Below are 25,638 nucleotides of genomic sequence, written 5' to 3'. Positions count from 1 at the left end.
CATTCTATACGACAATGATTTTCAGAATAAATATATATAGAGAGAGAAAGTCCTAGGTGCTAGTATTTACTTGTCCTAGAGTCAAAAGTTGAATGTTTTTTACTATGCAAATTTGGCAATGGCCAATGTTACCACATATAAACAATAAGGTGGTAAGTTTCTTTGGAGAGTATGGTCAATGGGTTACTATAGTGAGCTTGATCTCTGCATTTTTAGTGTCAGAGATATTTATGATTCTAAGTAACACCATGCATGGCTATTAAAGGTAAAAGAAACAGCAGGGGCATCATTCCAATTACTTAGTAAAACAATTGTAGGAAGATGTTTATTAAAGCTGGCTCTCAAGTGACAAATAAATGCATAGTTCTATTATGCATGCTAAATTCAGCATGCTGCAAGCTTAAAAGCAGATAGATCAAAACAAGAGAGATATTTAAAATCATAAAGACAAAATACAGCTATGTCAGTATGTGACAGGAAAATAATTTTGCCTTAAAAGTGATCTTCCCCAACCCCCTCAAGAACACGTAGCCACAATTTATGGAACAAAATTAAAAGCATGTTGGGTGTATTTTTTTTTTTTACCTCATCTGGCATCAAGTTAAAAAAATTAAATGGGCTGTTGTTAAACTAAGATACAGATGACTCCCTTTATTACAAACAAAAAACTACATCACATAATGAGTGATATATAATTCATATTTATTAATGGGTGATGTTTAATTCTTAAAAAAAAACCCAAAAAACAAAAAAATGCACACACAAAACAAGCTACTAAGTAGTCTTTCATGCACATCTTTTTCTACCTCACAAGGTTTTGCTGCATGATTTTTAGAGGAGTTCCCTTATTCAGGGTTGGCATATGTTTTTCAATTTTCAATGTCCAGAGCCGTATTTACAGAAAGATGTACAAATATTGTAGATAGTAGGCTGTACAACCCTCACATGATTAAAACTTCAATTCCTTGGATTTCTAGCGCTTTGTGTAAATGCCAATAAATTTGAGAGTTCACCCAACTGCGCCTCTTAACCTTTGTTCCCATAGGTGAAGGGCAGGATTTTTAATCAAGTAGCAATTTATCTTTAATTAGGAAAACATAATTAGGTATTATCATCTAATTGCAATTACTGGTTGGAGAAAGCCACATTTCACAAGTAGTGACCCATGCTGGATTATCGTTCTCCTATTACTGAATTTTGAATCTGTATTTGTATTTGGCAGATAGCCAAAACAAATTCAAAGGTAATCACCATGCCTCTCTGTGCAATCCTGCGGTCAAAGTCACCCACCGACTCCACTGCTGAATAGGAAACCAGAGATACTTCCTAAGCCATATCTTGGCCATATCTGTTTCCTGCTAAGACATCAAGTGTAGATCAAAATAATTGTATACAAAAAAACCTCATGTGAAGTAGGTTCGAGGACTGTCCCACACTTCAGTTCTGGTACAGTTAAAAACAGTTTAATGTCTCAAGGCACCACTATGGTTGAACATCAGATACACGGGTAATCAGCTAATCTTCTACTATGCTGTAAAGTCAGTAAATAGCTTGTGCAATTGTGTAAAGCAATCTCTAGAGGACCATTAGATGTACAGTAGGCACGTGTATTATAATACAAATAGAAAACAATGAGTCCTAGAAAAAGCATGTTGAGCACCGTTGTGGCATTGTTTGTGTTTCTTTACCTAACACTACGTAAACTTTACATTTACAAAAGGAAAGACTAACTTTTTTTAAAGTTACACTCAAGCTTTTTGTGCTATCTCCAAGTAAGTGAATCTAGTTCCTAGGCGAACTTTTAGAAGTTGTTGGGTCTGGATCAGCTTCTGTCGCGCTGGTAGATTCGTTCAAGTGAGAGCTCAAGTTTTCTGACGTTAGGTGGGAAGACTTGTAGACAATCTCGTTCAAGTCGGACCTGATGCAAACCAAGGGCGGGTCACTCAGTGGGTCTTCCACCGAGGCCTGCGTGTTTTCTCGAGTGATTCCCATGTCCTTGCTGTGTTCTGATGGTGATTTTCTTTTCATGCGAGTGTAAGTTTTGTCTTGATTCTCCATGCCTTGCTCATTTTTCAGAAACCGTCCAAAGAACCAAATGAAGAATCCAAACCACACAAAAGCTATTAAACTTGGAACAAAAGCCAGACACTTGACATCAAGGCTAGCCCCTATGTACCTGCTGTGTAAGAACATATCTCCCTCAACATATGTTTTATTAGTCTGAGGGTTAGTGTGATTGGACCTCCATTCCCAGGAAAGTTTGGTTCTGTTCAAATCCTTTAAACTTTCTGAGTCTTTCACTGTATATATCTTCTGCCCTGGGCCAATGTACTGTCCATATTCATGAGGCTTATAAAATATCTGGTTCTTCCACATATTAAGATCCAAAATCAAGACAAGAAAGATAATTCCATAGTTAAACCATTTACCTGCATTAAAAAAAGAGAAAGAAATACTGCATTTTAGTCAAATACCTATAAAATTGCAATAGGGTTTTCCCCAATAAAATGGAGATAATGGTGTACAAGGATTAACTGTTAATGTTTTAGGCCTGCTAGCAATTTTTTGAGAGTGCTAGTCTGCCATTAAGTGAATTGGCAAAGGATTCTTAAATGTATTCCAGACACACGAAAATGTGACTGTTGGTCCCAGAGTCAATAACTTATGCTACTTACACTAACCAGATTAAGCCTCTTTGTTTTACAGGCGCCACAGCTATACTCAAATTTGGTTTCATGTAAGTTATTCTCTAGAACATTTCAGTTAATGTTTAAAAACAAAGTTGTAATGAAATTCTTAGAAAAGTCTAACATATGATTGAACATCTCTTACAGCTTTGTAATTACGTGTAGGCAAGAAATAAATCATTTTGCAATGCAAACACAGCAGTATATCAATTGAATTCACATTGCTGTTTGTAGGTGACCTGTTGATTAAACCATTAGTTGATGTGATTCAGATCAATAATTCTCGAGCATTCAAGACTTTGAAAATAATTGCATCAAATGCTCATTGAACAGAATCCATTTATCAGACATATAAATACAACCAAAGCTGACAAACTGCTCTGGAAGACCTGATTTGGAGAAATTGTAACTACTACAATTTCTTTGTAGTATTTAAAATTTTTATACAAGTAAGACATTGCTTAGAGACATATTATCTAATGATATCTTTACATCTGCAAATGAAAAGAATATGGGGAAATTTTCAAGGGATACTAGATTCCATCATAATTTTTATTATAATCACAATTTATTGCAAACTTTACAGTATCAAGTGTATCATAATGTAGTAATACTCACCTCATAGGTCTGCCGTAGCAAATTAGGTGAAACATTTAACAGGTTCTAAAAGCTTTAGTTATAAATATTATATAGTATGTCAAAATTATTTTATTTTGTATTTGAAGATAGAATATTGTACGTCACTAAATTCTGGCTTCATATGATTATAGAACTCTTGGGACAAGAGAGAGATAGAATCTTGGTCAAACTTACTAAACCAAGAATGGTAGAAATGAATTTCGCAATATGTATTCTAACAGAATATATAGCTCTATAAAAATATAACTTTGTGAAGAGTTTAGGAAAGTGTTTTATCATCATTGTTACACATTTACATTCCCACCTTATGCAAAATTAAGGGGTTTTAATCCTGGCTTCAAAACTTACTAGCTATATGATCTTGGGCTAGTTATTTAAATTTCTTAAATCTCAGTTTCCTCACATGCAGAAAATAATAATAGTACTTATTAAAGCGGTTAGTATTTCATAAAATTATTAGATACTAAACACAGTGCCTGGTACATAATAAAAACCAATAATTGTTACCATTATTAACATCAAAGCTTTGCCTAAGCCATGATAATGTCTGCATTTGCATGGGAAGGTACAATTCTTCTCTATCAAGAGAATTTATGTAAACTCTCTGAAGGGAAATTATAACTCAGCCTGTCCTGAAATTGTTCAGCTATACGACTGTTAAAATCTTTGTAATGGAAACTCTTGCCAGAATGTTTTATTTCACACACCCGCACTAGAGAGTAAATTGAAACATTGGGAATGTTGTTTCCATATATGATAAACCATTTATAACATCTGGCATTGTTAAGTTCTAACCACTCCTGTTCTCCTGGAGTCATATCCAGAACTAAAACAGATTCTTACTAAGGATCAACCATAAAACAAGTAAAGAAAGCTCAAACCAGAGAAATTCAATCAAATCCAAAGGTGAGCATTATTACCGAATATTTATTGTGCTCATAATAGACTCTGTGGTAGGATGCCTTAGTGGCTGCTGAACAGACCTTTCTGCCTTCCAGGGAAGAACTCAGCATCTTTTTTTTTTTTTTTTAAGATTTCATTTATTTACTGATGAGACACACACACACACACACACAAAGAGGCAGAGACAGAGGCAGAGGGAGAAGCAGGCTCCACGCAGGAAGCCCGACGTGGGACTTGATCCCAGGACCGCAGGATCACACCCAGGGCTGAAGGCAGATGCTCAACCACTGAGCCACCCGGGCTGCCCAGAACTCATCATCTTGTTGGGGAAACAGAACAGTAGCAACAACAGATCAATAATAAAAAAAAAAAAGGAGGCCACACTGGAGAGGTGCCAAATGAGTGATATAAACTATAAATGCTGAAGATGTTGGGGAAACTGAGGGCTTATTTCTGTAGGAAGGAAGGATTTTGGAGGAAGTAGCAATTCATGTGGTCCTTGAAAGAAAAGAAGGACAGAGAACAGTCTGGAAAATGGTGCAATTTTTGTAGTTTATGTTTTTATTACGCTGCAGATAAAAATAGCATACAGAAAAAGATGAGGTGACATGAAAGGAGAGGGAAAGAAAATAATAGAGAATATTGTAGGAAGAGAAAGCCAGAGAGGAATGAGCGACAAGAGAATTGGAAAAGTCCTGGGCTTCTCACCTAGTATTAAAGAGGCAATAGTTGGTGGCTTCGATGATGGAAAGCAAGTTGCGAGAGGGGCTTTGGGTGCTTCTCTGTTGCAGGAGATTCATACTTATTCTCTTGCTATAAACTACATGTGCTGTGAAGACAGACTAGATGGTGAGGAAGAAAGGTCCTTGGGTTTGTATGACTGACCATCACCTTCTTGATTCACGAAGGTCCTTTGGAGAAACCTCTACTCTCTCCAGGTCATTTTTATTAACTCACGAATAGGGCAGACTCTCATAAAGTGGTCCCTGTATCTAAGGTAACAGGATGTCAGAAACCAATGATAAGTAGCAACACAGAATCAGGGAGAAGAAAAGAATGCTCAGTGAGCTTGGAGGGTGCTTTTCTGGTGGGAAAAGATGCTCAGACAATGTTACTAGACAACAGAAAAAGATAAAAATCAGAGTATTAGAATTGAAGCGAAGGTACATCCATCAAACTAAAAAGAAACCCTGAGGATAGGAGGAGATTTTCCCCAAACTTTCTACATTATTTTTTTCCACTACCTAAGTCGAATGGTGCTGGGTGAGTTCGGCCACTAAACTGTAACACTAAAGAATCACTTTATGTTATTTCTCATGTGACGTGGAGTCTGAATATTTGGATGAGATGGTGGGAGAAGCAAGTTAAAAATGTGCTGCCGGGCATCATTTAATGGGCATCATCACCCCTCTCACACACAGCTTCACCAATCCGTGAGAGGGAGAACTGCAGGTGGCTATCAGCAGACGAAGCTCATCCCAACACTTAGCTTAAATAATACAACTTGGGGTTACCTGTTTAACCTCTCCAGGCCTCAATTTTTTTTTTAATTTTCAAATTGCGGAAACTGAACCGGATGACTTCTAGTTCTAGGAGTCTGTCCTCTTCCTCCCAATCCTTCTACTTATTAGCTCTGTGAATTCAGTTTTTTATTTGGTGAAATGGAGAAAAATAACAACATAACTACCTCAAAGGATTATTGTGAGGACAAAGTGAGAAGTAGTATTTCAAAGTTCTCTCAAGTATATTAAATTTTCCAAAAAGGTAGGGGAGTATGATTTCTATAATTTCTTTCCTCTATGTCTTCAGTCCAGTTGGTATAGGATCTTGGTGCTCGAGGGAGAGAAGAGCATGTAACTTTGTAACAAAGATACATCCTAAATGTGACCAAATGTCCCAGTTTGGATAAAACAGCATGAATCACTGAGCACTGACATCCTTGGGTAGATATAACTGGACCAGTTGTCTGGGAGGACTCAGTGTGTAGTTCTATGTAAACAGGCTTTGTGAATCAGCATATTTAACATGTTGAAAATTCTTAGCAATTGATCATTTGTCTACAACTTACAGAAGAATGGTCCTGAGAATAGGTCATTTATATACACAAACTTTGAAGCAAAAGGCCAGGAAATAGTGTCTCCACCTCTCCCCCCACAGCAGACAGGCCACGTTGGGGTAGAAAGTGCAGAGGGGAGAGGAGAGAGTAAGAGAGGCTCCCTACTGACATAATATTTCTTTTTTTTCTGTGGCTGTAGCACTGTCTCTACCTCTCCTATCCCCCTGTCAAAGCCAGTCAGCTCAAACTTGGAAGCTGGTAAAAAATACAGAAGAAATGGCTCTTCTTATTTTTTGTTTATTTCCAGCTCACCTGACATAAACTGCTGGTCTACTTATGCATTTGCACAGAGGAAGGATGCTTGTCTTTTATTCCACATCCTTCCTTCTACTTTGCTACACAGTGTTTTGTTACTTTTGTAGGGCTTTCTCCTCTTTAAAAATTACTGTTGCCCTATGAGATGAGATGTGGCAAACTGGAAAGCAAAATCATGTGACACAACTCAACCCCACTGTTCCGGTCTATAAAGTGAGGGAGCTGAGCTGTATGATTTCTCCCCAGCCCTAAAAATCTCTTCAATGAGTCTGTGAAATAAACATTACCTAAACCTTAACGTTTTATGATGGGCCAGGAAATCTCACCATTAGAGCAAAAAAGATGGAATACACGATTTTCACGCAGAGAAAGCTTTCCTTTAAAAAAACCCCTGTATATTCTGAGAAACAACTATTTACCATAAAAGATAAATTTGAGTCCCTGAAATGACCCACATGGAAAGGATATCAGACACAAAGAGGAATAGAAGTACTCTCTTGCCATTTCCCAAGTGTGTTGTTGTGAATGTACAATCAACCATAACAAGAGGTTTGGTATTTCAGCATTAATCATAGGAGAGATTTCGCATTTCCCCCTGTTGTTCCAACCACATAGCATAATGTAAATCAGCAAGCAGGGAGGGTAAGAATCCATACATTATTTCTATTAATGTCCTCCAGAAATATCTCACTGTCTCCTTTAATGAGAAATCACTGCATGGTGTTGGTGGGATTACCTCTTTCTTGTATTTTGTGCCTTTAATGAATCCTACTGATTGTCAAAAATGATATTATAATGATAATTTTATCTTTTTACATTGTGGGAGATTATAGAAACCTGGGCTTGTTGGTTTTAAAAGGATTCTTCATTAAATATCACCATCACTTAGCATAGGAAATGACAACAATTTGGGGGAGAAATGTAATTTTTTCAACTAAGGATAAAAGAGTATTAAGTGCTGATATTTCCACCATATAATAAGCCCTTCATTATTCAAATATGCAATTATAATAATAATAATATTATTATTATTATTATTTTACTCAGGAGAGTTGCCATTTAGCATTGAGATTGAGCTGTGCTGTGGGCATCGTTATACCAAATGAATGCCACCACTTGGCCAGACTCTGGCATCCAGTGCAGTTACATGAAATAGTCATGCTCCGCAAAACCTTTTAAAATCCATATGGGATAACAAGCAACCATGGCCTTGAAAAAAGATAAATGCTGGATAATCAAAGAAATAACAGTTTGTTGTAATAGGCTTTTTGGCCATATTCAGTGTCCTTTCATTCCAGACATGAGCAGTGAAAACAGGGCTCACTGAGTTAGCATCTCTTCAAGTAACCCCTAGGTAATTTAGGGATATCTGAAAACCACATTAAGTGCTTGGGTCATAAGGAGGACATTTAGTAAATTGAAAATATTTACTTAAAAATTTATGAATTAATAAGAGCTATTTGAGAATTAGTAGAGTTTCCTTTTAAGACTTAAAAGCAAATGAATATAGCTTCTCTAAGTGCCTCTCTTGTCATTGTCATTTCCTAAGTGGGACATAATCCAACATGATGAGCAGAGGTAGAAACTTGTGATGATAAAAGGAGAAGGGAAAGCCCTAGGGTTCTACTGAATTAGGTGACCATCAGACTCTGACTTTCTTGAGATTATGGAATTGTGTCATGTTTATTTCTGTATTCCCCAGATCCTAACTTAGTTTTAGACACCTATGAATTCAGAAAGTAGGTAAACCCCTGAGATGATGTGTCCAGACAAATACAAGGAATAAAGTTACAGTCTTTCAAATCAAAGACATGTGTCAAAAAAAAAAAAAAAAAAGACATGTGTCACAATGATCTGGTGAATTCTAGGATGCTGCTAACATCAGATAAAATCTGGAAAATTGGGAAAAGCAAAATATTCATATCTCGAAGATGATGATTCATTATCTATTTCAAGTCTCTCTTCTGGCTGCAAAGGCCAATCCTGAAGAGTGTGTGAATTTTCTTACAAAAATCCTCATATATGCACAAATAAACACAGAACACCTTAGATTGGATACGGCCGACCAGCTCAGGGGCAGCAAGGGCTGACAGGCTATGGGGCAAAGCAACCATGGCCTTGAAGAAGATGAGTTTTGGACAAGTATGAGGAATTGCTGCTTTATGTAGAAATAAACATAGTTAACTCTTAGAGCTGTATAAATGTGTTGAAAATAGAAATTGCTTCAGGAAAGGCTTAAAAAAAAATTCACAACTGAGAGAAGAGCAAGAGGTCCTTGTGAACTTTGGATAAATTCATGATCTTTGGAGACTGTCATGGTGAACAGGATGCATCCTATTTCCCTATAACAAGCCCCTTGTTAATTTTGCCAGACGGAATATTCTTCTGGATGAACCACTGGCCTGCCCTCCCTAGCACTTCCCACGATCAGGCTGACACAGGAGAGCTCTTTAAAAACCAATCTCTGGGAACTCATTTGCCAGAAATCATGCACCTATGGAAATAAATGGAGGGGTTTTATTCATTACTTTCCACACTCCTGCCATTGTAAAGCACCTGTGCCCTCACACCGCTCAGGAAACTGAAATAGGACACAGACGCTATGGAGGTTTGTTTACTTCTACATTTTCCATTTTTGCCAAAAGGGTTCCCGTGGGCATCATCGTGCCAACAGTGTGAATTCTCTCCTCACAGATGCACAGGCCTTCCTTCTGGCCTTTCCCCCACCCCCTCCTAATTTACTCAGATGATGGCCACCAATGGGACACTTCCTTTGTCTGGCTGGGATGACAGATGGCAGAGCTTCCACCGGGATTGGCATTAATAGGACTCAGAGGAGCTTCCGAGAGTGAATTGAGAGGCCATTCCTCTCTTGCCTCCAGAGACTTAGTACATCACATTTTGAATCCATCTTTGCACTCACCTCATAGGTAAAAGGGAAGAGGCCAGAGGAGATAATTACACGGTTGCATTTAGCATTTATGTTTAAGAGAAGAACAATGGGCTTGGGCCAAAAGCATCAATGTGACCTAATGACTATTTATTCCCTTTGTTACTGAAGTCAAAATTCCCAGAAAAAAAATATTTTAACACACCCTTGGATAGAGATGATTTATTTTTATAAGCTGCAGCCCAGCTTATAAAAATGAAAGCTCATACACACTGCAGCAAACCATCTGTCAAGGGGGATCCAGATGAGCTAAACAGATGCAACAATTCAAGTCATTTCTGAAATGCATAAATAAAACTAGCATGGAATCAGGATTAGAAAATACCCAAATCCTAAATGCTTTTAAAATGTCAATGGGAACTCATCAGTGTCAGATAACACTCTACACACAGAGCTCTTCATTGGGAGAGAGTTGTTTTTTTTTTTTTTTTCCACCCTTGGCTTTCTCCTTCTTGACTCAGAACAGTAGAGAACTCAGAATAGTGGATAAATAATGCAAGAGCCCCCTCTCAGGCTACCTAATGTTTTTGAATTAAAAAGGAATCACAAATTCTGGAAGGGCTCGGAAAGGAAAAGCTTCAGGTAAAAGCAGTGAGAGTTTACTGAGTGCTTACTAATGGCAGACAGTGTTTCAAGTGCCTTATGTATATTAATTAATCTAAATCTCACAGCAGCCCCATGGGACAAGTACCTTACTCCCCCCACTTAACAGACCAGAAAACTGAGCCTCTTAGAGATTAAGGAGCTTGACAAGGGCCACACCAATAGTCCAGGCACCAAACCTTTACATTCCATTTTCTCAGCATGCACTGAAAATTATTTCTAGAGCACAGCAAAATGATAGTTGAGGCCATGGTGGAGCCATCTTTGACCCAAAAGGACCCCAGCAGTCTTTGCACAGACTCTTCTAGTGCAGAACAAACACAGGCAGAGAAAGCAATAGATGGAACTTAGGGTCCATAGGATCCCTTCCCATCCCTGACTCCAGGTCACCCAGATGTTTCCCATCATACTCTGCTTTGAGACCTACTTGCTTGGCCCCAATTCTGAACATTCCAGCTCCTAGCAGGACTCTATCATGTACCCTTTTCACTAGCACCCCATTTGTATTGAATTTTCATTCTCTCTCTTGGCCTTTGATCTTAAGAGTTGCATATGAAAATGGATTAAAGCTGAGATGAGAGGGATTTTGACTGTAGAAAGTGCTTCTTGGCAGCAGTGTTTCTCAAGGAGTGGTCCTCCGGCAGCATGCGAAGGCATCACTGGGGATTCCTGAGAGAAGGCTGGATTCCAGGCTCCACCTCCTATCTCAGACATCTGGCTCTGGACATGAGGCTGATGGATCTTTTTAACAAACTCTCCAGGTGATTTTCATACACACTGAAATTTGAGAACTACTGATGGATATAGAGAGAGTCATGCTTATAACCCAGTGATAATACTATATTTATGTATCAAGAAAAGCACTGAGTTTCCCTACAAAAAAAAAAAAAGCATAACTTGGAGGAGCTGATCAAGTTAGCGTTTGCAGTTGACTCGGAAATTTGCAGGCTACTGACAACTGAGCATATTAAAACACAACATGTACCATGGTTTTGGAAATCTTATCTAGGTTTCCCCAGAAACAATTATCTTACAAAGTCAGATAAAGTAAAAGGCCCTTCACAGGAGACTAGCTGCTACCTCAGAGTGTCCTCAACCCCATCTTCAGCAATTAACAGAACAAAACAAGAGGGGAACAGTTCAGACTTTCTTTAGCCTCCAAACCTGCCACCATTTTCCTAGATTTTTTTTTTATCATGTATCTGGGGAGGCACATGATCATCCTATAACCCAATTTAAGGCCAATTTAGGGTCACCATTTATGGTGGAACCCTTCACCCCAAAGCCCACGTGTACCCTATTTTATTTTGGATTTAAGCTCCACAATCCTCTAAGGTCTTCCCGGGAGGTCCAGGCACCCAATCATTTGCACGGCCCATCTCAGGCAGACAATCTGACTTCACCTGTGACTTCTTCAGCACAAAGGAGCAGTTCCCTATGACCATCATCACTCAGGGGTGCTTTTCAAAAGTCACAATCCCTGGCCTTTACCCAGACCTCTTGAGTTGGAACTATTAAGAATGGGGCTCAACAATGTGTTTATCCATAAATATATATCTCGAATGATGTGATTATTAGCATCATTTGGCAAACACTGGATCAAAACCTTAATTACAATCCATTTCCACCTTCCTACAAACTTTATTAATGTGCAGTCTCCATTTCAAGAACTTAGCCAGTCTATCTTCCTTTTAGTTTCTAGAAAATAATATTGGGTGGAATAAAGATTTTAAGTTCAACTCCATAGGAGGCTTTATCTCAAAGCTAATTACACTGAAGCTTCAAGGACTCCTGTATGTGTGTCCCTCTTCCAAGGTACTGAATATAATTTTTAGTTGTAATTTTGCTTTTATATTCTTAAACAGACCATTCCAAATTGTGTAAGCTTTGGGCTCCACAAAACCTGAACCTGTCCCTGTCTATAAATGATAGCATATATGACAAAGCCCTGCCAAATAGCCCCAAATTAAATGTTTTTAACAGCTTGATTTTTTTTCTTACCAATGGGTTCCTCTGAATATCCCCTTTCCCTTTTTAACCTGATATTATGCATCGCAGCAGTATATTTTTGATGGGGATTCTCATACTCATTCAGAGACTATATTAGTGCCATGATGGCCTGGGACAAGAGCTGATAGCAAGAACAGATGGTCTAGGCAAAAGCCCACCCAAAGGGATATGATGATGCCATGTGTGTGATAGCTGTTTGAGAAGTCCAAGAGGGTAGATGCTGCAGAGATTAAGTGGGGACTCTGAAACCACACTATGTGACCTGAACTCAAATTGATTGATTTACCCAGTGAATTTAATAGATGGGCCTCATTCATTCTGAATAGGAAAAGAAACCTGCTGCATCTTCCCTATTCATGAGCTCATTCTCCAATTTAGGAAGGTCGCCTCATGCTCAAAGCAAAACCAGCCTTCAAGTTGAGAAGCAAAGGTTTTTTGCAGGACTCAGATGTTCACGTTTTCTGTGCTCAGGCTATTTTTACTCAGCAGCACAGACGGTAGTGTAAGCACAGATTTCTTCAGCAGTTTTTATTATAGCAGGTGTGGGATCCTAAGCCATTGTCCTTAAAACATGCACACATTCACTATGTGCATTTGAACAGCTTGGGAACTAACGCCATCCTTTATGTGATCATTCAGCTGTCTGCTTCTGGTTATAAAGAAGAGAAAAGATATAAAACATAACTTCAGGAAGACCTTTTTTAGATGAGAATGACTGAGGTGTCATGGAGGAATATTATAATAAATCATACCGGAGCAGTTGCAAAAGGCAGGCATATCTGCAAATGAGATAATCTGAGGATCTGCAAGAGACTCACCTGAGAGAAACATGAGCTCTACCACAGAAGGAGGTTTTAATCATATAAGAAGTGGCCTAACTCCCTAAACACATAGGGTCTGATTGGTGTTCTAGGATTCCACTGTTCCAATCTCAGGAGTAATTGAGGAACATAGCGTAAAGAGTATTAATATTGAAAATATATACTGAGCTATACATTGCGAGAGAGCAACCCATCTAATGAACAAAACCAAGCAGTATATGGCATATGGTATAGATAGCTAACTAGCCATGCCAAAAATGTGGCCTCCCACCAAGCATGCTAGAACAGTAGATGTGATGCCGAAGTGGCTGCCCAACTGAGGACCACACTTCCCACTTGACTCTAAGTGGGGCCATCTGATGAGTTACTGCCAATGGAATGTGACTGGAGGGCACATGGGTTTTTTCCCATGTCAAGGTGGTTAAGAGAAAGGTAAACCTTCTTAATAATCTTCTCCACTCTCCCTATTCCCATTTGCCTCCTGGATGTTGAAATCAAAATCACTAAAGCCACTAGTAACCTAAGTCTTGATATGATAGTTTGGAACCCTTAAACTGACCTGGAACCACCTTGCACTATTAAGTGAATGAGAAATAAAACTATATATATGCATGCCCCTGAGATGTTACCGTTTGCTTTTTTATAGCAGCTGGTATTACTCTCAGTAAGAAAGAGACCATCAAATCGTGTTTAAAGTTACAGCATACCTGTTATGTGAATACGATATTCCTCCTTGAAGATCTTTTGGAAGAAAGGAATCTTGAACTGCATGTGAGGAGTGTGCAACCCAGGAAGATTTACATCAACATCCCCCATAAAGTGTGGGAATTCCCAGTCCTGTCAAAGAAAATCAACATAAAAACATATTTGTGATTTGTTTCATTCCTAAGCAGCAAAACTCCAAAAATTGACTTTTTACAAGCACTTATTTTAAAATCATTTAAATGCAGCAAGCTGTTGGATGTATCTGTTTCACTCTGTGATGGTTATTTTATGTACATTAGGTAGTTGTATGCATTCAAAATCAAAATTAAGTCATAACTTACATCCTCAGATTTTCACTTTAATGTGGTAATAAGAAACCAATATAGAATTGATTTGCATCTATACGTGTTTATCTCTTTCATTCTAGAGAACTGATCTTAAATTTTTATAGGAAGAATGTGATCCATATTTTATAAATATGTGGTAATTTTGTTATATTTTGTTTCACTACCTTTAAAAAATATGAACCCCATAATACTATGTTTTGTGTTAGAAGACAAAGTAAAGAGGATCTAATTCACTTAACCAAGTTTTTCAATTCACATTCAAGGGACTTTTATTAATCATCTCTGCTAGTAACTACATGCAGTGGAAAAATGCCAAAGACTCCTGTTCTGTTCTCTTGCAATTTAGCATCAATTTGAACCAAATGATGGAGGGCCTGACATGCTAGCATGGGAGATGAACGATGAATTAATTCCCAAATTGTCTTAGTTGTTTTCTTGTTGTAAGGCAAAATCAGGAGGGATGACCCTCCCTCTCATAAGGAAGGGGAGCAGATGCAAATGAGGATATTTTTAGGTGTCTCATCTGCTCTGGTTTTTGGATAGAGCACCAAACAAAAGTTCACAGCTAGCATGTGAAGAAAGAAGAAACTAAATATGAAGAAATATCTGAGGTGGATCCATAGGCATTAATGCACATATTTTCACTTTTAATAACTAAATAATCACTAAATTATCAGCCCTATATTTAATGAACATCTTTAAAAAATACTACTGAAAAAGCAGCGAACAAAATATGAATTTCAGATTTTAATACATTATGTCAATTTGAAAAGTTTTTCCAAGACTTCTATATATGCAGCTGATACAGAGGTGCCAAAAATAGAGCACCTGAATATCATAGGAGTTTCCATCTCCCTTCCACTCATTTATTTATTTCTATTTATTTAATTATTTTTTAGAGAGAGAGAGAGAGAGAAAGAAACCATGTGGCGGGTGTGGGGGTGCAGAGGGAAAGGGAGAGAGAGAATCTCAAGCAGGCTCCTAGCTTGACACAGGGCTCGATCTCATGACCCAGAGAACACGGCCTGAGTGGAACTCAAGAGTCAGACACTTAATCCTTTGAGCCACCCCGGGCCCCCACCACTGGCCTTTTGCTGAGAATTCTGGTCAAGGGAGAACATGTGTGAGTGGTAGTAAGCAGGAAAGTTTTCACTGTCTATTAATTTCATGATCTATGGATCACTTCAAACTGATAATAAGAAATAAATACACAAAAAGAAAAATGAAATGATACCACAGCATTTTTTTCTATTGTTATATATGCAAATATCTTGTCGGTCTCCTCTCTCTTTACTTGTCAGACATCAGCAGTAAACAGATGTGTAACTTGGAAAATTCAGAAAACTCAAAGTATAAGCTGATAATTTAGAACATTTTGATCTAAAATATTAGTAGAAAATAGATTGGTAATAATAGTTGTGAATTACTGCATTTTATTAAAATGTATTTTCTTTTATTTTTCATCAATACCTTGCTCCTTCTATGTTACTTGAAACACACTTGCTAAGAGAATTGGAATTGAATTTTTTTTTTGCTAAAATATAGCTGCTAAAATCTCCCATGAAAAATTACGTTTGATACATAAAGGGACCAATAACCAGAGTATCGTTCACTTGCCCCAGATTACACCACAAAGTATTATCAATAGAGCAATTCTCCTTTTTTATTTCTTGGTTAAGAAAGAGAGGGCTTCTTGGTAGTAATTGGGCAAGTATACTTAGTGTACCTTCTTTCTGGAAAGATGTTCTTGGACTGTTCTCATCTAGTTTTTTATTCCATGAAATGAAAGTTTTTTACTGAGTATGAAATTGGTTTTAGTTTGAAAGTAATCTCTAGAGATTTTTTGTAGAATGAGATCAAAACTTCATTCACCAAAAAAATAGTTCTTCAATGATTTCCCACCTGTACTTGGAGAAAGAAAGATGAATTAAGGAAATGGAGTGCAGACCAAAGTCTTGCTCCTTATCTGGATGATGGCATCACCTTTTTTTTTTTTTTTTTTTTTTAAGAAGGGATCAGGAGGACAGGGAGTTTGGGGGAATGTGTGATAGAAGTGGCTGGTGCCTTGTAGGAAAAGTTTCTTGAAAGAAGATTAATAAAAAAAGATGATACATTCTCTTAGAGTCACCCTTCTACAGTACTTTGTATAATCACCATAGTTTGGTTTTCAGAACTCTTTTCCTTAGTGTTAGAATTCTCTGCTGGTTAACTCCAATTTTTGTACTTCAATTCCTACTCTGCATACTTCTCCAGATTCATTATTGGGTCAGTGCAAACTCTGGCCTCACCTGACTTAGGGTGGAATGGCGATTATAACTGGTATTGTTTGTAGGAAATGTGGGGCTTGCTTAATGGACAGGGGTATCTGAGGCTGATGATACCCCAGATATTTACTTAAAAGAGGTAAAATGGAGGGTGGTGTTCTGAATCTCCCCTAGGTATCAGCCTCTTTCTTTGTCTATAAATTGGAGTTAAATATAGCAACCCCACAGGCTCCTTGGGAGGATGAGATAACGCCTGGACAGCAATGAGCATGCTGCTGGAGACAGAGGGGAGAGAGGGAAACAGTCAAGAAACACAGGTGGTTTCCCCACATAATCCCAAGGGACAGGTTTATCCTTAGCGAGAAGCAGAGGAAGCAGATGGGTCTGCTTTCAGAATCACACACAAGGCTGCTTCCAGGTCCCGGTGAAGAAGGTCAAAGGCCGTCTTCTCATTTCTGCTCTCATCACTGCACAGTGCTGGCCTCCTGAGGTCCCTGGAACTCTGGGCAGAGTGGGCCCCTGGGAGCAGGGCTGTAGAGAGGAAGGCACCTCTCTCAAGGCTCAGAGATGTGTGAAGTGACCTCCTGAGGAGGATGGAAGAACAAGAGCAACTTGGTTTCTTACCTAATGTGGTGACACTGTTGCGACCTCCAGAAATATCTGTGGGGGACTTTAATGGTGGGGGAAGGGAGGCACTACTACCCTGCAGGTGGGAGCTGGTAAGCTAGCAACATCAGTAACTGAGGAAAGCTGTGGACACTGGGCATCAATTATCAAGCACTTGCAATGTCCTAGCATCATCCTAGGCTACATATTTATATTTATACCTATGTACAAAATGATCCTGGAAGCTTCCTATTATTATTTTTAAAAGATTTTATTTATTTATTCATGAGAAAAACAGAGAGAGAGAGAGAGAGAGAGGCAGAGACATAGGCAGAGGGAGGAGCAGGCTCCATGAAAGGAGCCCGATGTGGGACTCAATCCTAGGACCCCAGGATCACACCCTGAGCCAAAGGCAGATGCTCAACCACTGAGCCACCCAGTCATCCCTATGCAATGGTCTGCAATCACATTTCTCAGGAATTGCAACTCCTTATAAATGGTTGTTGCTGTTTTTTTTTTTTTTTTCAGATTTTATTTATTTATTTGACACACAGAGAGAGATAGAGAGAGAGCAAGAGAGCACAAGCAGAGGGAGGGATTGGCAGCAGAAGGAGAGGGAGAAGCTGATTCTCTGCTGAGCAGGGATCCCTGACGTGGGGCTTGATCCCAGGATCTTGAGATCATGACCTGAGCCAAAGGCAGACCCTTAACCAACTGAGCCTCCCAGGTGCCCCCGAAAGCTTCCTATTATTAACCCATTTACAGATGAGGAAATTTGTTTTAAAAAGCTTGGCACAAAAGTGACGTAGTTGTGATGTTGCAGAACACAGCCTGAAGAATAAATACTTTCCCTCAGGCCATGCTCTCTTTGAACAGTGACAGCACTTCCTGTTTTTTTTTTTTTTCACTCCAAACTTGGATTATTTTTACCTGCCGCATCTGTTCTAATGGTGAATCATGATGACCGTCATCTCCTGCTGTCTCCCACCAAAAGCCAGTTCCCCGAAGAGATTTAAACTGCTTCCCCCACCCACCCCAAAGGGCTCTCATTTTTTTATCTGACCTGGATTTAAACAAGAAAACCAACTGTAGGGACGCCTGGGTGGCACAGCTGGTTAAAGCATCTGCCTTCAGCCCAGGGCGTGATCTGGAGTCGTAGGATCGAGTCCCATGTCAGGCTCCCTGCATGGAGCCTGCTTCTCCCTTTGCCTGTGTCTCTGCCTCTCTCTCTCTCTCTCTGTCCCTCATGAATAAATAAATAATCTTAAAAAAAAAGAAAGAAAGAAAACCAACTGTAACTCTTTGTCCCCTAAGCAACATGGGTGGTTTCCCCACATAATCCCAAGGTCAGGTTTATCCTGAGAATGAAGTGTCCCATGGACACTGGCTTCTAATCAGCCTGGTAAGTAGGGACATCTAACAGGTCATTCCTATAAAATACGGAGATTCTCTTGACATCATAACTGGATGCATAGCGAGTTTCATACACAGCTTGGGTATAAATGTTGAGAATCATGGCTCCTTTCCTGCCACATAAATGTAAAATATATATTTCGAACACAAGATGAAAATGTTAAAGAGAATGACAAGGCAAGATATGGTTAGCTACTAAGACCACAGCAGAGATAGGTTAATACTGTGCCTCTTAAGAAATGCTCATTTATTTTGTTCTTCAAGAAATGTTATCAATATTTAGTAATTCAAAGCTTCCTTGCTCCTTTCTGCTATTAAATCTAACAATCACTATGGAAGTCGATCACATTTGTGGTTCAGCGAGGTGTGAATTATTTAGGCTCATCAGATGATTCACACTACCCCAGTTCTCATCAGTTCATGGTGATGGACAAACCTCCAACTTTGTACCTTGCTTCCTATAAGAAACAGTTAATTTTCATTCAGATGGGCATATTTCCCATATAAATATAAATGGGCGGTGTCATGGTATATATCTAATCTTATTTCTTATATACTATGGCTTACTCTGCCTATGGCAATAAAAATCATATTTGGACACTGATGTCCAAATTACATTTGGACGTGTAATTTGGGCTGATGCATCCAAATCTGATTCTGTCCAAATGTGGCCCTATCATTCACAGACCACATTTCAAGGCAGTGTTAAGTATATAGGCGAAATGGTCTCGGGATATGCTGGATTCATCATTCCCTCATGTTTTCTCATTGAGACGCATGCCTTGGGGCCAAGAAAAAGAACTTGGTACTATGCAGAGGAATTCAGGCTTGAAACCAACACTGTTTTGAATTCCCCAACTAGTATTCAATTTCTCAAATCAAATGAAGAGACCTCATTTCTATTTAGAGAAGCGTTAGAGGATAAAAATGTAATAACACTGATTACCCTACAAAACTAAAGTCAAGGTATCAGAACAAAAGTTGTATTTCGGGGAGCCAAATATTGGCCACCTGTTTTTGTTTTGTTTTGTTTTGTTTTTAGGAAATTAAGAAATAGATTAAATTAGATTTTACTGATAAGTATTGACAACCATTTAGAATAGAACCAATAAAAAAAAAAAGAATAGAACCAATAATACACTCTTATATGTTAATACATTTATCAGTGTAATAATTTATAAAACTCCTCTTTAGATGCATTAGATTATTTTTTTTGATGCATTAGATTATTAAGCTTAAAATGATTTCAAAAGCTAACTTTACAGATATGCTTTGTTTTCTCTTTGTTAATCTCTATTTCTCCTCGTATTTCAAAAACAAATTTAGTCCCATGAATATCAGAACATCAGTTCACCAAAAATTTCCCCAGCTTGTAACTGTCCTTAGCTTTTCTACATAAGCAGTGTCCTAGAAACAGGATTTTAGGTAACAGTGAGCCATGGTGGCCTGAAGAATTGTACTCATGCTCTCGGTGATATTTTTGTTTCGTAATAAGAACCTCGAGTGTCTCATTTCTTTCAGCAACCCTATCCTTCTTCTAATTGGCAAAATTGCCATGGTATCACTTGGCTGAGTAAATCTTTGAAAACCTTGACATATAGTAGATTTTGCCTATTTGTTTGTACTCTGCCTGCCTCTCCCATTGGAATGTAAGCTCCAGGGAGTTTACAGAAGTTTTTCCTACTTTGTTCACTGGTGTTTTCTCCAGACCTGAAATAGTGCTCAGTATATAGTAAGAACTCAAAAACTTGTTGAATGTAACTCTCTGAAAGTTAAACATGCGCAACAATTCCTTTTTGGTTTCGTGTAAATGGCAACACAGAATGAATCTGGGTAAACAGAGGCAACACAAGTACTTGTTTTCGTAAATAACGTTACACATCAACCTTAGACTCATTATTATGAAAAAAAAATTGATTTACCCCCTCTAAGCTAGGTATACTGCAATCATATGGAGAGTAACCCAGACATTAAACCATTTGCCAAAGGTCTAAGAGGAGAGGAGACCGTGGATACTTACAGAAAGAAAGTGGTCAAATGTAAATATTGTGAGATGAGCTAGTGTTTGGAAAGTTACTAAAAATGTGTTCTGGGATGATCCAAGACACCGTTTTAAGTTACCATATTTACATTTAGTAAATTAAAGAAACTCATGAGACACGTCCAATCTAGTCTGATAACAAAAAAGAGAATGTAAACCAACATGTGATTAAACAAAGCGGGTGGGGGTCATTTCCCACAGTGGGTGATGACTGGAAGAGTGTCAAGGCAAGCCCAACTATTAGAGATGCCCTGTAACAAATGGGAGTGATGCATAAAAGAGAAATAGCAGGAGGTTACTCAGATGCCCTTTAACAAATACCTTTTTCTCATATGCTGCTCTTCACTATTTTCCCCCTCCAAGGGCAAATGAATTCTATAACATTTTGAAGTTTTCTCTCAGGAGGCATATATGCTATTTAAAACATTTTAAATCGGGGATCCCTGGGTGACTCAGCGGTTTGGCGCCTGCCTTTGGCCCAGGGTGTGATCCTGGAGTCCCGGGATCGAGTCCCACGTCGGGCTCCTGGCATGGAGCCTGCTTCTCCCTCCTCCTCTCTCTCTCTCTCTCTCTCTCTCTCTCTCTCTCTGTCTATCATAAATAAATAAATCTTAAAAAAAAAAAGAAAAAAAACATTTTAAATCGTTAAGGAAAAATCTTAGCTTTCTGGTTGAAGTAGGCTTTCGTCAACAAGTAGTAGAGATAGCAGATTTCATCCATCACTAAAACAAATCCCAAGTCAGGCTACAGACCCTTACTTAAAATGTCTAAAGAACTTGACTCCTGCATGTGTTTTTGTATATTCAAAATACCAATTAATTCTCAAGTGGTTGCCCAAACAATGTAATTTACCCTAAGGACCTATTTTGAATGCTACTTAACAGATTTTCTTCATCAATAATCTTCTTTACTTGCAAAAGCCAATAAGAATTTTCCAGGCTAGGGATGCCTGGGTGGCTCAGCAGTTGAGCATCTGCCTTTGGCTCAGGTCATGATCCCAGGAACCCGGGGTTGAGTCCCGCATTGGGCTCCCTGCATGGAGCCTGCTTCTGTCTCTGACTCTTTCTCTCTCTCTCTCTCTCTGTGTCTCTCATGAATAAATAATAAAATAAAATCTTTAAGAAAAAGAATTTCTTGGGCTAATTTTAAGCCAATATATACCAGTGAGATAGTAGTAATGGTTTAGTGCCTGTCGAAAAGGAAAATAAGTCAAGCCCAGAGTAGATTTGAAAAGCAAGTATAGTTTTTGTTACTTTTAAAAGACCTGACTATGAGGTTCTGGCAAAAGAGCAGTTGGTTTTTAAAAACAAGCTTCATTATATCTAGACTCCTTGGAAGTATCATTCCTTTAAGCACCAGGATGGAAGAGTGTCTGGTGAAATGCACAGGGCCCCATTAACAGATGCCCTGTTTTGGCAGACTGATATGATGAAGGACAAAATAAAAGTCAATCTAGTAAGTGTTTACAACTACTAGAAATGCATCATGTGGCATCTAGGAGTAATGGGAAATCAATATCCCTCACTAGGGCAATATAATTCACCAGTACACAGGAGAGAGTACTTGACATCTTAGAGACTCCTCTGTGGTGGGGGAAGGGAGGAACCAAACCCCTGCCTGTGACAAGTTGCTGACAACCAAAGTTAGAGCAAGGTGTAAAGAAGCACACTGTAATAACTCAGTAGTAAGTCCTTTTGGATGAAATCTTTTGTCAGTCATCAAATAACTTGACTTTGCACTTCTTAAGAACAATGAATATTAATCATATAATAAATTGGCATATTTTTTACTTAAATGAGAGCTCGTTATAACTCCTATTCTCCTTGTAAGGAAAGAGGGAAATCTAGTGGAAGGAAGTTGTTAGACAACACACTTTTATATCATTTTTCAGACACTGGCTGCAGTTCAATAGCACATCATCCTTTGCTTACTCTGTGCTTTATTGTATTTGCACATTTGGTACAAAATGTCACTGCTCCAGTATCTGTTCTGACTCTATGCAAGCTGCCAGCCATGGTCACATACAATTGTCTAAATGACTAATTTCTTCTGTGGGCTATATAGAAAAATTAATTACATGCTGTCAAAAGAATAGATATTATGGTCCTTGGTAAAATTTTTATTTAATAATGAGGTCATTTTTCTCTGTGGAAAAAATAGTAATAGTGGAGATCAGTGGGTAAATGTAATTCAATATAAAAATGTTCACTTCACAAATAACAGAGTTTGAGGTTGATCTAAAATATCAAGTGGGTGGATAAGGTATATTACCTGTAGGGTACGTTTCTTGCAATGGGTTCATTCCTATGATTTTTTTCAGGAAGGTCTAATGGAGCATATATTCTAGTTGGGAGATCAGTCAATCAACAGCATTATAGTATGATGTCAAATAGTAATAAATACTCTGAAGGAAACCCAGCAGGGTTGGGAATGAAGAGCAGGGAGTTAGGGGTGGGTGCTAGTTTATTAAAAAAAAAAAAAAGAAAGAAACTTCTTTGAGGGTGACCTTTGTTTTTTTGTTTTGTTTTGTTTTGGTGTTGGTTTTTGTTTTAATTTTATTAGTTAACATATAAAACAATATTGGTTTCAGGAATAGAATTCAGTGATTCATCACCTACATACAACACCCAATACTTACCACAACAAAAGCCCTTTTTAATACCCATCATCCATCTAGCCCCCCCTACCTCCCTCTATCAACCCTCAGTTTGTTCTCAGTTGAGGGTGACCTTTGTATGGAGTTAATATGAAAGACCAAGCCTTGCAAAGTTCTGGAGGAGAAATAGATCAGCTGGAAGGAGGAGCAAATGCAAAGACCCTATGGAGGAAATTAGATGGGTGTGTTCAAGAAACAGCAAGGTTGGAGTGGTTGTAGAAGTTGGAGTGATGTGAGTGTGGTGGGCTGGCTATAGGAGGAATAAAGATCAGTTAGAAGACCATTGTAATAGTTTAGCTGTGAGATGATGGTGGGTAACCAAGGGTAGTCAGGTATTCAGATCACCATGTATTCCATGTATTTTAAAGGTATTACCAACTGAATTTCTGAATTTACCAGTTGCTAGAATGACCAGTAGCATTAACTGGGTAAGGAAAGATCGAGGAACCAATATACTTGTAGAAGATAGGGAAGTGGGTAAGAAATCCAGAGATTTATTCCAAATATACTACTATTATACATCCAAATGGAGGTATTGTCTAGGTAGTTGGGAAACTTATGGGAGAGGCAAAAACTGGAGATACAGATATGGGAGTCACCAGTGCATTGACCTAAAGCCATAGAACTGAGTAAAATCTCCTGGAAAGGGAATATAAAAAGCCAGGAGAAGAGGAGACATGGCAGGGACTGAGCATCGAGAAACTCCAACATTTAGAAGTTGGAGGAGGAGAAGAGAATTAAGAAAACATAAGGAATGACATACGTTATAAGAAAAACAGGAGAAAGGAGCATCCTTGGGGATCCCTGGGTGGCTGAGCAGTTTAGCACCTCCCTTTGGCCCAAGGCGTGATCCTGCAGTCCCCGGATCTAGTCCCCACATCAGGCTCCCTGCATGGAGCCTGCTTCTCCCTCTGTCTGTGTCTTTGCCCCCCCGCCCCCGCTCTGTATCTCATGAATAAATAAATAAAATCTTTTTTTTTTTAAAAAAAGGAGCATCCTAGAAGCCAGGTAGAAAGTGTTTCAAATAGGAAGTAGTGATTATCTTGAATGCAGCTAAAATACTAAGTAGGAAGGCTGAAAATTAACTATAATACTTGGCAATATGAGGGTTGATGATCACAATAGGACCTCTGAGCTCTAGAGGAAGATGATATTTGGACAAAAAAAAGCCTGACTGCAGTCTGTTAAAAAGAAAATGGGAGGTGAGAAGTAGAGGCAATAATATGGAACTCTTACTGGGAATTTTTACTAGTGGGAACAGGATAAAGAATCAGTAGCTGCTAAGAAATTATGATGATACTAATTTCAAATAAATTTTGTTAGTATAAAATAAATTGAATTTTGGTAGAATAAGAAAATCTGAGACCTGAGATTCCCTTTTTATGTTTTAAGATGATGTTAAAATCTGATATCCACCAGTATGGATATTCTGGTTGTTTACTGCTGATGTCTACTCTGATTGGGTCAGTTCCTCTGCTGTGCCAGTTGATAAATATTATGATCATCTCTGTCTGTAAAGTTGAAATATATGGTTTCCTGAAGAACAGAACAAAACAAAGCAACACTGGGCCAAGTTCATTGTGTCTTGAACGTAGCAGGCTTTTAGAGACAATAAGCCAGATCCTTGCTGCTCTGTACCTAGTGTGGTTGTTTCCTTTGGTTTTATCTGTCAGTAAAGACTTCAGATTCTGGAGCAATCACAGAGTCTCTGCCTCTGACTCCCATGGACCACCCAATGATAACAGGAACAGGAGGTAAAACCTTTAGAGCAATAGATTTGAACTGTCAGACTTTCCAGGCCTTTCTTCAATGAGTTTTAGGTCAAGAATGTTCATCCTCTGAGCTCTAGGGACAAATTATCAACCTTCAAGTAAGAGAGCAAAGACTAGGAAAACAAGATATGTAGGGGCAGAGTAGAGGGATGGAAGGAATAAAATGCATTTTACTGTTTGAGAATTAGACCCTCAGTGAATTGAAATATTTTTTGAAACTACTGTTAGTCCAAAGGTCAGTGGCCAAGAAAAACCTAAAATATCTTGTTTTCCTTGTTAGCCACCTATGGGAGAGATATTCACCCCCTCAGGATCCTTTTGGAGAACAAGTTTACATGCTGGGGTAAAGAAGACTTAGATGCATGCTAGTAATTGCCTGTCTTTATATTGACATAATCCATCCAGAGAAACTGGAGATGGTGGCAGTGAGCTTGGCTTTTAGATTCCACGTAGCACTAATAGAGTGAATGGTACGTCTACATTCCTCGCAGAAGTTCTCAATGGCACATTCAAGTCCCCCATAGAATGCATCACCTTATTATTCAACTAATTCAGCACTTATTCAATGCCCCCTATATGCAAATCATCTATTCTCAAAATATATCAGATGGCAGTAATACATAAAGAAATAGGCTCAGCTCTCCCTTTTACAGTTCTAGGCAATGAGAGTCAGTGAGGTTACAAGATTCCACCAATGTTACCCAACAGATTGGTGGCAGAGAGAGACCAGATGAAATTTAAACGGTAACTGGTCAATATATTTCATTATATCCCCCTAACTGGGAGCTCTATTTTGGAGAAAGAAAACACCTATTGAGGAGATCAACTATATTTTCATATTCTATTCAGA

The 25,638-nt window shown here is 38.5% G+C and overlaps 1 protein-coding gene across 2 annotated transcripts in view; it reads right to left on the bottom strand.

Moving 5' to 3' along the window:
• Positions 1-299: 299 nt before the first annotated feature.
• The window catches only part of TMEM117 (transmembrane protein 117), a 467,289-nt gene continuing 441,950 nt past the window's right edge, over positions 300-25,638 (bottom strand). For both annotated transcript variants that reach the window (XM_041736431.1, XM_041736432.1), the window contains 2 exons: positions 13,692-13,821; positions 300-2,429 (listed from right to left, as the gene is read on the bottom strand). In XM_041736431.1, coding sequence (XP_041592365.1) covers positions 1,783-2,429; positions 13,692-13,821 — 777 coding nt within the window. In that variant the 3' untranslated portion in view covers positions 300-1,782. The remainder of the gene's footprint in view (positions 2,430-13,691; positions 13,822-25,638) is intronic.

The sequence above is a fragment of the Vulpes lagopus genome, chromosome 21 (genome assembly GCF_018345385.1).
Source record: "Vulpes lagopus strain Blue_001 chromosome 21, ASM1834538v1, whole genome shotgun sequence".
Taxonomy (NCBI): Eukaryota; Metazoa; Chordata; class Mammalia; order Carnivora; family Canidae; genus Vulpes; species Vulpes lagopus.
The sequence above is the reverse complement of the archived record's forward strand: the minus strand, read 5'-3'. Positions and strand labels throughout refer to the sequence as shown.